This window comes from Mauremys mutica, chromosome 1 (assembly GCF_020497125.1).
Source record: "Mauremys mutica isolate MM-2020 ecotype Southern chromosome 1, ASM2049712v1, whole genome shotgun sequence".
Taxonomy (NCBI): domain Eukaryota; kingdom Metazoa; phylum Chordata; order Testudines; family Geoemydidae; genus Mauremys; species Mauremys mutica.
The window spans coordinates 143,574,764-143,588,279 of record NC_059072.1 but is presented as its reverse complement, the minus strand read 5'-3'; the positions used below and the strand labels follow the sequence as shown (position 1 = coordinate 143,588,279).

General features: G+C 48.3%; 1 protein-coding gene across 1 annotated transcript in view; it reads left to right on the top strand.

The window, feature by feature from the left end:
- The window catches only part of LOC123355883 (scavenger receptor cysteine-rich type 1 protein M130-like), a 153,056-nt gene that overhangs the window by 85,639 nt on the left and 53,901 nt on the right, over nt 1-13,516 (top strand). Inside the window, exon 11 of the mRNA XM_044998715.1 lies at nt 12,705-13,008. Within this exon, the coding sequence (XP_044854650.1) occupies nt 12,705-13,008 (304 nt within the window). The remainder of the gene's footprint in view (nt 1-12,704; nt 13,009-13,516) is intronic.

The following is a 13,516-nucleotide window of genomic DNA, read 5'->3' as shown; positions in this document are numbered from 1 at the left end:
TGACAGTACCCTGAGGTCCTCTGATTAGCCAAGTGCCTTATTTAACCATGGAGAGAGCCCCAGGAAGTCCCTGACATGTGGACCTCAGCCCAGCATTGACCGCTAGGCCAGACCACCTACACCTCAGCCCCTAACACTGCTGCTGGGTTGGAGGAGCGATGAGGAGGATGGCGTGGGGAGCAGTGGGACGTGGCTACTTCCTGTGCAAAGTCGGGGGGTCCATTCCAGCTTACTTGCCCCTCTGAGGGCTGGTGCATGTGCACCCCTTGGGAGGTGGTTCCTCTCTGCCTGCGCAGGCTGTTGAGTGTGTGTGCTGGGGTTACACTGGGTCTGGAGGAGTCTGTGGCCTGTGGGTGATTTGGGGGAGGGAGTTCTATGGGTAATGCCACAGGAGGGGAGCAGACGGGCTGTTTTTGTCCTACTCGGGCTGCCCACCTGAGGCATGTCCCAGGCAAGTGGTGCTCGTCGGCTGGGAGAATTAAGGCATCCTGGCCGATGTGGGCTCCAGAGACACAGGCATCCATGCAGTTGCTGTTTCTGTTTGAAGGGAGGGAGGCATTTGGGGGCCAGGGGTCTCTGAAGGAGGGTGGAGCATGACAGAAAACGTTTGGGAATCTCTGGGTTAGTGAATGTCCAGGATCCATTTTCCAAGGACCTGGTTAGGGGATGGACTTGAGAAAGAGCCTGGAGAGGGAGCAGCGCTGGGATTGGATCCACAGTGTGGTAAGGATCAGATCTGCTCACCATCTTTATTATTACCATGGGGGAAAGTATAGTGTAACAGGGAGGGTTTCTGTGTTGTGACCAATACAATTATTGCTATGGAGGATATTGCAGGCAATAGGATGGGATTAGCTTCGCCTGAGGGTGGAAGCCACAAAATTTCCCTGGCAACCATTTCATCCCCCAACCATTGCTTGTCCTTCTTCTTCTGTACGTTAGCATCATGCTGTTACCTCCACATCTTAATTCAGCATCCTGGTAATGTTTGCCCTAATTTTCCCCCACTCAGGGCAGGTGATGCCTGAAAATATTTCATCCAGGAGAAATTCCAGATGGTCAGTCAGTTTCCAGGCCATCCTGAGTCAGACCAAAGGTCCATCTAGCCCAGTATGCTGTCTTCTGACAGTGGCCAATGTCAGGTGCCCCAGAGGGAATGAACAGAACAGGTAATCATCAAGTGGTCCATCCCCTGTTGCCCATTCCCAGCTTCTGGGAAACAGAGGCTAGAGACACCATCCCTCCCCATCTTGGCTAATAGTCATTATTCTCCATGAATTTATCTAGTTCTTTTTTGAACCCTGTTATATACTTGGCCTTCACAACAACCTCTGGCAAAGAGTTCCATGGGTGTGAATAAATATTTCCTTTTGTTTGTTTTAAACCTGCTGCCTATTAATTTCATTTGGTGACCCCTAGTTCTTGTGTTATGTGAAAGAGTAAATCTCACTTTCTTATTCACTTTCTTCACACCAGTCATGATTTTACAGACCTCAATCATATCCCCTCTTCAGGGCCAGCTCCAGGCACCAGCGAAGGAAGCAGGTGCCTGGGGCACCCAGTAGAAAGAGGCGGCACTCTGTCCGTTATTGGGGCAGCATGTCTGGGTCTGCAGCGGCAATTTAGCATTGGGTCCTTCACTTCCTTTCTTCCTCTTCGGCGGCAGCTCAATCAGCTTTTTATTTTTTTTCCTTTGCTGCTTGAGGTGGCAAAAAAGCTGGAGCCAGCCAAGGTGAAAGGTCTCAATCTGATTAATCTCTCCTCATACAGAAGCCATTCCATACTCCTAATAATGTTTGTTGCCCTTTTCTGAACCTTTTCCAATTTCAAATTATCTCTTTTGAGATGGGGCGACCATATCTTCATGCACTGTTCAAGATGTGGGTGTACCAGGGATTTATATAGAGGCAATATGATATTTTCTGTCTTATTATCTATCCCTTTCTTAATGATTCCCAACCTTCTGTTTGCTTTTTTTGACTGCTGCTTCACATTGAGTGGATGTTTTCAGATAACTATCCAAGAGAACACAAAGATCTCTTTCTTGAGTGGTATCAGCTAATTTATACCCCATTGTTTTATATGTATGGTTGGGATTATGTTTTCCAATGTGCATTATTTTTCACTTATCAACACTGAATTTCATCTGCCATTTTGTTGCGCAATCACCCAGTTTTGAGAGATCCTTGTGTAGCTCTTTGCAGTCTGCCTGGAATTAACTATCTTGAGTAGTTTTGTATCATCTGCAAATTTTGTCACCTCACTGTTTACCCCCTTTTCCAGATCATTTTTGAATATTTTAATAGGACTGGTCCCAGTACAGACCCCTGGGGGAAACCACTATTTACCTCTCTCCATTCTGAAAGCTGACCATTTATTCCTACCCTCTGTTGCCTATCTTTTAAACAGTTACCAATCCATGAGAGGACCTTCCCTCTTATCCCATGACAGCTTACTTTGCTTAAGAGCCTTTGGTGAGGGACCTTTTTGAAGGCTTTCTGAGAATCTGAGTACACTATATCCACTGGATCCCCCTTGTCCACATGCTTGTTGACTCCCCTCAAGGAATTCTAGTAGATTGGTGAGGCATGATTTCCCTGTACAAAAACCACGTTGACTCTTCCCCAACAAAGTATGTTCATCTATGTGTCTGATAATTTTATTTATTATAGTTTCAACCAGTTTGCCCGGTATTCAAGTCAGATTTACTGGCATGTAATTAGCAGGATCACCTCAGGAGCCCCTTTAAAAATTGGTGTCACATTAGCTATCCTCCAGTCATGTGGTACAGAAGTTGATTTAAATGATAGGTTACAAACTAGAGTTAGTAGTTCTGCAATTTCACATTTGAGTTCCTTCAGAATTCTTGGGTCCTGGTGACGTATTACCGTTTAGTTTATCAATTTGTTCCAACACCTCCTCTAATGACACCTCAATCTGGGACAATTCCTTAGATTTGTCTGAGGTTGGGATGGTCCATGAACAACTGTATGAGTTAGAATACTGGCATTAAAGAAGGTTCAGAGAAGGGCAATTAAAATGATTTGAGTCCCATATGAGGAGAGATTAAAGAGCCTAGGACTTTTCAGCTTGGAAAAGAGGAGACTAAGGGGGGATATGATAGAGGTATATAAAATCATGAGTGGTCTGGAGAAAGTGAATAAGAAAAAGGTATTTACTTGTTCCCATAATATAAGAACCAGGGGCCACCAAATGAAATTAATGGGCAGCAGGTTTAGAACAAATAAAAGGAAGGTCTTTTTCACACAGCGCACAGTCAACCTGTGGAACTCCTTGCCTGAGGAGGGTGTGGAGGCTAGAACTATAACAAGGTTTAGAAGAGAACTGGATAAATTCATGGAGGTTAAGTCCATTAATGGTTATTAGCCAGGATGGATAAGGTATGGTGTCCCTAGCCTCTGTTTGTCAGAGGGTGGAGATGGATGGCAGGAGAGAGATCACTTGATCATTACTTGTTAGGTTCACTCCCTCTGGGGCACCTGGCATTGGCCACTGTCAGTAGACAGGGTACTGGGCTGGATGGACCTTTGGTCTGATCCAGTATGGCCATTCTTATGACTTCAGGCACCCCTCCCCTAACATTCCCTTTTGTAATCTGGGGTGGGGGAAATAAGTTGTCTGCGCAACTGGGCTGCTTCTGGCATTTTGTTTTGTTTTGTTTTGTTTTGTTTTTAGTTAAAATACATTTTTCTGTTTCAATGAAAAAAACAGTAAATCACCATACATGACAATCCTTAATATTACTGTACCCCATTCCCAAGTGGGAATCAATGAATGTCTTGGGGCTTGTTTCTTTTTAAAACATGTGTCTTTCATGCTTAACATTTGTGGGTTGTTTTTGAAATAAAATGGGGGCATCACAACCATGATAAGCACCCTACAAATATCTATAGCTTTTAAATGTTTGATTGTCTTTAGAGCACATGCTTGTTCTAAAGTATGGTGGAGGTTTGTGAACGCTTGAAACATTTTAGTTTTGGGTTAGACCCTTGTTTATTTTTGTAAATATATTATTTTAATGACTTTGAGTTGCTGGAAAGAGTGACTCATAGCATTCTACAAACTCCTGGGATCATATTTAAACTGTCCAATAGAGTTCTACCAACTTCTGAGTTATATTTAAACTGTTCAATAGCGTTTGCGAACTTCTGAGGTTTTATTTCATTTCATATAATCCTCACCCACCTCCCTTACTGTGGGTATACACCTGTCAAATTTAAGTACTGATCACTAATATGAATAACCCTGATGGCAACAAGGGTGGGTAATCTCAGTCACCCTGGCTATTCAGTGGGGGCATGGTAAAAACCATTCAGTTCAGCACAGTGAGTCATCTCTATTGTACTCAAACACATCTGAACCACAAGATTCTAGAACATACATTTCAGCGTTTTTGCTGTAAATGGGTCTCTTTAGCACAAAGGCACAAGAGCTAGGTTCTCACAAACTATTTTTTTTTATTTAAAAGACATACAGCTCCTTGAAAACAAACCAAGATGCTCCATCAAAACTTTTAGCTCACTTAAGGGCCACAGAGACCTTCTAACAGAAACACAGATAGTCACAAAGCCCTTTTCAATAGATTTTTTTATAGTTACCAAGTTTTATATCACATGTTTGTCCCCTCACCATTCTGTAACTTAATCCTTTTAGATTTCTTGCAAATAGTCTTTTTCTTAAGCAGGTTTCTTAACTTTTTGCGCAGACCAGATGGTCAATATAAAACTGAAAGCAGGCATCTTCTGGTTTGGTCATTTACATTAAAACACTTTCAGGATCTCCACTGAATTTCACAGCATTTATTAAGGTCACTCCTTGCACTAATTTTTTTTTGAGTTGGGTTTCAGGGTCAGGTTCCGGCGAATCCATCAATGGCTGGGCCAAAGGGCTCCCATCAGCCATTCCCTCCTCCTCCTTGGAACTGTTGCTGATGTAGTGCTTTCTCCGTGGATGGTTGAAGGCCCTCAGGGATAAAACAAAGTTTAAAGTTTTCACGGGGATGGTGAAGGAGTCCATGTTTCCTCTCAGCGTTGCCACGATTTCTAAAACATGCATTCTTGGTAAGAGACGGCCTCTTCTGCCTGACACTGAGACTTCTGGTGTGCTGGAGCTTTGCTCTTATTGGCAAAGGGTGATGGGAAGAGTTCTTAGAGGCGTCACACAATCCTCTTCTGGGCGGTTCATCCTGCCCCAGAACCTGCCCTATTTTGGTGAAGTCTGTTCTTGGATAGGTCCTCTGTGGCTGAAACCCATCCCTATTGATAGAGGGCAGTGGGTGGAGTTCTTAGAGTGGTCACATGAAGCACTTCTGGATGGGTCACCCTGCCCCAGAACTCCCCGGATTGGTCAAATATCCTCTCAGGGGTGGTCCCCAGCAACTGAAACCCTTCCTGATTGGTAGAGGGTGCTGGAAGGAGTTCTAAGAGGGGTCACACAACCCACATCTGGATGGGTCACCTGCCCCAGACTTCCCCTGATTGGTCAAATCTCCTCTCAGGGGTGGTTTCCAGTGGCTGAAACCCCTCCTGATCAGTAGAGGGCAGTGGGATGAGTTGTTAGAGGCATCACTTCAAGATGGGTCACACCGCCCTGGAACTCACCTGATTGGTCACATCACCTCTCAGGGCAAAACCCATCCTGATTGGTAGAGGGCAGTGGGAGGAGTTCTTAGAGTGGGGTCACATAACACACACTGCTTCCGGTCATGAGTCTGGCTTGACTCTGGAAGTAATACCCCCACGGGGGGATTCCTGTGATGGATGGCCAGGGCATAAGGGGTCGAAGAGTGTGGCTAACATTTGATTGATAGTAGAGCCCGTATACTACTTGGTGCAATTTCCTGTTTTGCTATTGCTGTTTCTTTAAATAGTGGGAGGGCAGGGTGAGGGGGAATGGCAGAACTGGGGTGAGGAGTTCAGTAAAAATAAGAGGGAAGGAAGGGGAAGAGGCACAGCCACAGCTCCTCCCCCTGCCAAGCTAGTCACTCACTGTCAAGTGTTTTTCTGGAATCACCACAGAGCAGAACCTCAAAGAGATATTCAAAGAAGGATCAGGTGTTGGTTGCACAGATTTTGTTAGGGAGTTTTCACCATACAGAAAGGGCAGCATGGGAGAAAATGGAGAGGTAAAGAGTTAAAGATGTTTCCCTTAATCCAACTATGTGTAACAGTTCTTTTTAGGAAGAGCCTGAGGTAGGTGTGGTGCCAGCCTGTCATTATTCTGTGCTATATGCCCCTAGCCTTGTGCCTGTTCCTTTTATTGTCTCTCTCCCAGGAATCAAGTCAACTTGTTTTCAAAGAATCTTCCCCTACTGACAGCACTGATGGGCATGGTGTGTGCAGGACATCCTGCTATTACAAGAGAGGGTCATGGCCTACTAAGGAAGCCCTAAGCTCTGTCTCTACTACTAAGAATCATGGTCTAGGCAGGAAATCTGAAGGCGGGGTGAAAGTAAAATTAAGCACTTACTGGTAGCGAGGCCCAGCTCCGGGGGCCTTGGGCAGACGGGGCGGGGCTGGGGTCAGCCTCCCTCAGCCAGCCGATCCAAACTGCCTGGCCCGTGCCTCCCTGGGCTCCGCTAGTGATTGAAATTTTAAATCGCGAACCCTGGGGCAGCACTTAGTAGAAGAACTGTCAATATTTCATATGCTGCTGAGTAATTCTTCTTCTATAAAGCTGATCTGAGTGACACAACTTGGTTCTAGTGAGTTGTCCTTGTCTAAAATTGGGCATGTCCTATACTGGGAATTGGTCTATTAATGATCACCTTTGGCACAAGGAATTTCTTTCCTACTTTATAAAATAAACAGCCTCTAATGTCTCCCAATTCATGTTTAATATGATATAGAATCTATCAGGGTGAGAAACAGCACGGATACAGTTTGTGCAGAACTTTTCCTTCCATCTCTGGGGATTGGGGGTTACCCGATAATCTGAGGCTGTGGTAAACCTGACATCAGGATGGGGCTCATCACTCATATATGGTGATGTTTGTTGCTTTCGAGTTTTATTGGATGTTTTAGCTGCACAAAGTCACAGATAAAACCACTGATAATAACTAAAAAGGCAGGTGGGTTTGCTATTGGTTCCTTCCCGCAGCTGATGCCAGCCTCTGAATCTATATATTTCCCTTCCACTGCTTTGTTGTCACTTGTCAGACACAGAGGAGCCCTGGCAGGTGCTTACGTGCAGCCAGTGCAGTGAGAGGAGGGGGACTGCAAGTCAGGCTGGCAATGAAGGGACACCTCTCCACTCCGGTGCTGTGGCTTCTTCTCCTAACAATTCAGGACATAGCAGGTAAGTCTCCTCTGTGTGTCACCAGGGGAGCTGGGTTAACTGGAACTAGGGTGGTAACTTTTACAGTCAGCTTTTTACCATCCGTGCCTGGCTAGGAGGTTGTGACTTTTCCTTTCAGGATTGGGCCTTGCCACTGTTATCGAGGCTTTTGTTACCTTGAGATTGGACTATTCAAATGACCCTAATGTGGGGCTGCACCTTAGAACCAGTCAGAAAATGAAGCTGGTGCAAATGGCAGCAACTCACTGAGCAGCGCATCTTGCTGGGAGCATGTTAGAGCCGTGCTGCAGGGTCTGCACTAGCTGCCCATCTCTGCCACAGCTGTGGTTAGCAGTGGAGCCTGAGTTGGTTCCCCCTTTTTCTAAAGGAGAGGGGTGGCTGGCAGGGTGTTCTCTGTGCGGCCTCCAGGACTCTGAAACTTGTCCCCTTTGGGCCAAAATAGCCCAAATTAGGTGATCATCAGGGCACACTGCAAAAGACACTTGTTTGCGGGTGAGAAGGACCCAGGCCACATGTCACATAATGAGAAATGAGTGAGAAGGAGTTTCTGCAGGTGTCTGGCTGGCTGAGTTCCTGTTGAAATGGTCACTTAATGCTGCAGGGATTTGAGTGTGTTATCACTGTCGTCCAGGTGCCAACAGTCTTGACTGGGCATCGCTTTAGTATTTTAAATCTCAATAAATACGTCAGTAGTGTGGGATCCAACCAAAATGTCTGTTTGGTCCTGAATCCAACAGCTCCAAGGGCCAAGTCCTGGCTCCTCACTCCCCCATTCACTCACTGAAGCCAGTAGAAGTTTTGCAATTTTGAGGTGAGCAGGATTTATCCAAATAAACCCAGAGCTGATTCCTCCCAGAGAAGGAGTGTGTGCATGTTTTGGGGTGCAGTGTGCAATGACCTGTGCCCATGAGGTTACTGGAAGCTCTGCCAGCAGGAAGATTTATTCTGCAGGAGCCCTGCCTCCCTCCCCGAGGGTTTCTGCTGGAGCAGAGAAGCTTTAATCCTAGTTGGAGCCTAGAGAAGTCCGACCAGCACAAGTTGCACGGCAGAGGTGCTGTATCAGTGCCTCTCACAGCTGCACTGGTTTCATACCCTCAAGGCTGCCCCTGCCCAGTGTCAGGGCTGCTCTCATTCCTCCAGCACAGAGGCGGCTGCAGGCTCTTTCCCATGCTGTGTCCCAGCTCCTGGCAGACTTAACAGCAATGGGGGCAGGGACAGACAATGGGGTGTTGGTGCATTTTAGGGAGTGAATCTGGCCCAAAGACTCCACAGCTGATTAGCAATAGGATGAAAATTTGAATGTGGGACCCAGATATGATTCAAATAATACAGTGATTGGAACCTGTTGGGCTGGTGTTAGCAGCATCATAATGATCCATGTGACTGTCAGGGCAGTGAACTGCTCCACAGTAGCTGGTTCATGGAAACCTGATGTGCTGCTGCACCAGCCTGAGAATCTGACTCTGAAGTTTGTGATCAGAAATGTCAGTCTAAATTATTGTCTTAGAGAAAAACCTGCCCTAATGTATATTTCACAGACAGCTCAGTAACTGTGCGGTGCTTAGGGGGCTGGTACCCAGAAAATCCCGAGCAAACCAAACCGTCTAGGCAGGTTACTTGGAGTTTATATTTCAGATTCCCAAGAAGTTTGAATATAATGTGCTGGGATTAGAGCCCATACCACATCTGTGCATGACCGAAAAGCAGGGAATTCTGTGGTGACTCCTGGTGAACAGACTGACATTGCAGGAGAGGGACAATTATTGCCGCGTGAGGGATAAATTACTGCATGATTGTGGGATGGTGTCATATAGTGATGCCAAGCACATGTTCACCAGTGTATTTTTGTTGGATTTATGACCAAATGTGCATCATGCCCTAGAAATTTCTTATTTTCTATGGGAAATTTGACTGCTTCACATGATGCAGACACAGTGACATGGGGGAGCATAAAATACTCTCCAGTTATTTGTGGGATAGCGTCATATAGTGATGCCAGGCACATGCTCAGCTCAATGTATTTTTGTTGGATTGGTGAGGAAATGTGCATCATCCCTTTGATAGTTTTTTATTTTCTATGGGAAATTTGAGTTTGCTTCACATGACACAGACACAGTGACATGGGGGAGTTTACAATAGAGGGGACATCACCATGTAGCTACTTTTCCCTTTCCCTCAGTGCCCCAATTCTCCTCCCTGAGCCCTGAGTAGAGGCCAGGTCAGTCTTTGACGGAAGATCGTGTTTCACAATTACTGACCTCTTTACATTGTGCAGGAAAACAAATGTGTAAGATGATGTGGGGTCCAGGCACACAAATGAGAAAATATCAGGGGTGGGTCAAAGCTGCAGGTTTCACTCCCGGACCCAGATCTGAACTTCCCCAACGTTCAGAGTGCTGGGTGGGGTCATTATTTCAAGTTGGGCCACAGAAGTGGAGTCAGTATATGATAGGTACGGTATGTAAATGTGATTGATAGCTGAAAGGTGCTGATGGCTGCTATCAGGGAGTCTTGATACTAAGACAATCAGAGACCTCATGAAAGCCAATGGCAGGGTGAGAACTCTCTTTTAGGCTCAAGGGATGGAGCAATCAAGATCCTTTATGTAGTTAAAACAGCTGCAGACAGTGGGGGCTACTGCCAAAGGCACTGGGCACATGGGCAGGGCAGAGCTTAGCCAGAGGTTTCCACTGTTGCCAACGCATGGGCCAGGATACTGGCATCAGACTGTGTCTGTTGAAGGGAGAAGCCAGTAGAAGGAGTTGTGACTGGGATCTTGGAAGTAGAAAAGAAACAGCCTGTTGAAACTCACTGGATGAGCAGGCTGGGGATTTCTGAGCAAGGAAATTGCTGGCTGTTCTTAGTTTCTACTGTGTGCAGGGATACAGAACTGTGTGAGCACTTAGCTAGAGCAGTGTTACAGCCTTGGGTCTTGCCACAAGTGAACATCACTGAGTTAACCCCACTGAAAAAAGCCCCTTTTTTCTTAGTGCAGACCAGGCCCCATTGGTTGGCTGTGGGAGTGCACTGAAGTGAGTCGTACCTAAATAAACGCCCCTGTGGATTGCAGCAAAGTGAGCAGTTTGTATTTGCTTGGCATTAAAGGAGCAGGATGGTCTGGGCATGTACTAGTGTGAACTGCGTTGTTCTCTGAGCTCCATGGATGCTCGATAAACACGGTGTCCCCTGCTCAGCCATTCACTGCTGGAGCCAGCCCGTTCCAGGGGTCACAGTGGAACTCTGCATGTAGCTGTAACTCATGGGCATTGTAATGATGCCCGTACTAGCTCCCAGTCTCAGGGTCAATCCTGTGTCTTCACACCCTGTCATGTAGACCAATTCTCCCAGCTAATATCCCAGGACTGTGTGACAGGCAGTGGACCATCCTCACAGTTCCTGTGACCTGTCTCTCTCCCAGCAGCCAGCTTTGCCTCTCCACATCCCCCAGAGAGACAAAAAACTCTAGAGACAACTGGGGGCAGGGGGTGGAACTCAGATCTTGCTACTGGGAAAAAAAGCCAATGGCAGGGAGTGGGGGCAGAGTCTGCTGCTCATCTGGGGAAGGTACAGCCTGTACATGCAGGGCAGAGATGCCAGGTAGAAAGGTGTGAAGAGCCCAGGGGAGGCAGGTGGGAAGAGAGATATGTGGAAGAGGGAAATGTGTGGGGCAGGTGAGGAGAGGAAGCTCCGGTAGAGGGCACAAGGCTGTAATGCCACAGAACAAAAATTACAAGGTTATAAAAAACATCCAGTCATGTTACTCAGTCTGTCTTTGGACTTTTGAACTCCCCTCTGCTCCTCTGCCAGAGAGGGGGTTAGAATCCAAGGCTGAAAAGTCACCCTTTAGTGCACCAAAACTGCATGACTCTTCCTGGCTGCTCAGCTGGAGACTGCACTTACCCTCCCCTCACCGCTGAGACAGGAACTGCCGTCCATTGCCCAGCACTGCCTTCGCTCTCCCTCCTGGTTCAGTTCCTCTGACAGACGAAGGGCTGGCTGGGAAATAGCTTGAGACCCATTGAGCTAATTCATGTACCGTGGTTCACACTCGCGCACAGAACTTCTGTTACTGTTCAGGGTTGAGTTACAGATACTGGAGACCTTCACACTGACATGAACCATTCACATCAGCTTTAATGTCACCATAACACGATGGGTTTGGTTTAGCCATTTGCAAATAGCAACACTTCCCTGGCTTCCCCCACCCCACCCTGCAACTTCTCTGTCTCGGACTGAAGAACACCCCACAATCTAGAGGCCCCTCCTCTTCCCTTGCCTTCCTCCAGACTCCTGTCCCCCCTCCTCCTCTCTCCACCCTCCCTCCTGCTCCCTACTCCAGTCATTATTCCTCACCCCACTACTCCCTCATGCCCCTCTGCTCCAGACCCCCACCTCCCTGCCCCTCCATTCCCCTCACCTCCCTCCTTCCTGCCTCCTTCTCCAGACCCCTCAGCCTCCTCCTCAATTCTCCCTCTTCTCCAACTCTAGACCCTCTCCTCTCTCTGTCTTCTGACACAACTTTCCAGCCCCCTCCCTTCACCTGGTCCCCTGCTCCAGACCCCCACCTATCTGCCCCTCCACACTCCTTGCCTACCTCCTTCCTGCCTCCTTCTCCAGCCCCCTCAGCCCCCTCCACAGATCTCACTCCTCTCCCACTCCAGACCTCCTCCTCTTCCTTCCTCCTGACCCAACTTTTCAGACCCCTCCCTTCCCCTGGTCTCCTGCTCCAGACTCTCCACTCTACACTTTACACTCCTCCTTTCTGCCCACACAGCACCTGCACCCCATTCCCCTAAAAACTTCTGAATCTGCCTCCTGCCCCCCAGTGCCCTTCTCCCCTCACTCTCCCCATCTTTCTTGCACAGGGTCTCTGCTTCCCATCACAGTCCCTGGGTCTTGTCCAGTCCCTTGAGGCATTCAGGGGAATCCACGTTCCCTGTAGGCTTCAGTCTCATTTAAAACAGTGGGAGGTGGCAGCCAACTTTATTCAGGGCAGCATCACTCCCACATGCCGACAGACTGTAGGGAGATGGTGGCATCTCGCTGGCTTCAGCCCCAGTGACAATGACAGGAGATGGCGCCTTTTGGAATAAGGGAAACTCGGCGAGTTGGCGTCTTTCATCGTGTTCTCACGAGACAGGTAAAAACACCCCAAATCGCCAGAGTGGGGATAAAATGGCGAGAGCTGCAGCACTGACAGCCCCGAGTGTGAGGCCCTGAGATGTGAGAAGTTGCCAACATGAGGCAGCTCTGGGCATGTCCCATCCTCCTGGCTCTGGGCACAGATCCCCTGCTACTGGGTGAGGACTCTGCTGTGATAACGCTGGGGAGGGGGCTCCCTGCTCGCTCTGACCTGCTCTGTGTCTCTCTTTGAAGGTGCTAATGAGCTGAGACTGGCGGACGGAGGCAGCCCCTGTGCCGGGAGAGTGGAGGTTAAACACCAGGATCAGTGGGGGACAGTGTGTGATGACAACTGGGACATGGAAGATGCTGAGGTGGTTTGTAAGCAGCTGGGATGTGGCTCTGCTGTCAGTGCCCCTGGCTGGGCTCATTTTGGAGAAGGATCTGGACCGACTTGGCTGATTGTAGTTGATTGTGGTGGTGACGAGTCAGCTCTCTGGAACTGCAGACATATAGGATGGGGTCTAGCCAACTGCCCTCATTCTCTTGATACAGGAGTGATCTGCTCAGGTAAGAACTCGGCCAACCTGCCCCCATAGGAAACTCCCCATGAGGGAGAAGGGACTGAACCCATGTGTGACATTCCTGGTGACTCAGAACTGGACTGTGCCCTGCACTGGGGTCAGGGTGGAGCTGACTAGTCTCTCCCTGAGCTCCCCTGGGCAGACTGGGGATGAGCAGGCTGTGCCATGCTCTGGGCCACTAGCAGGGGCAGCTGGGGCAGTTGTTGTGGGGTGGGTGACCCCATTAGCAGGTCTGTGCTGGTAGATGCCTGGGTACAGCAGCCCAGTGTCTCCCTGGGGCAGCGGCAGCAGCTGTGACCCTGCCTGTGGGTGCTCGAGCTGGGACAGGAGTCGGGGGCGAGTGCTGTGGAGCTTTCCCCAGAGTTCCCTTAGGCAGCAGGGGAGGAGCCCTGAGCCTGACCATGGCAAGGAGGAGGGGCCAAAACAGCTGGGGCAGGTGCAGGGGACAAAAACTGGCTATACTGTGCCACACAGCTCCTTCCTTCCCTGAATCC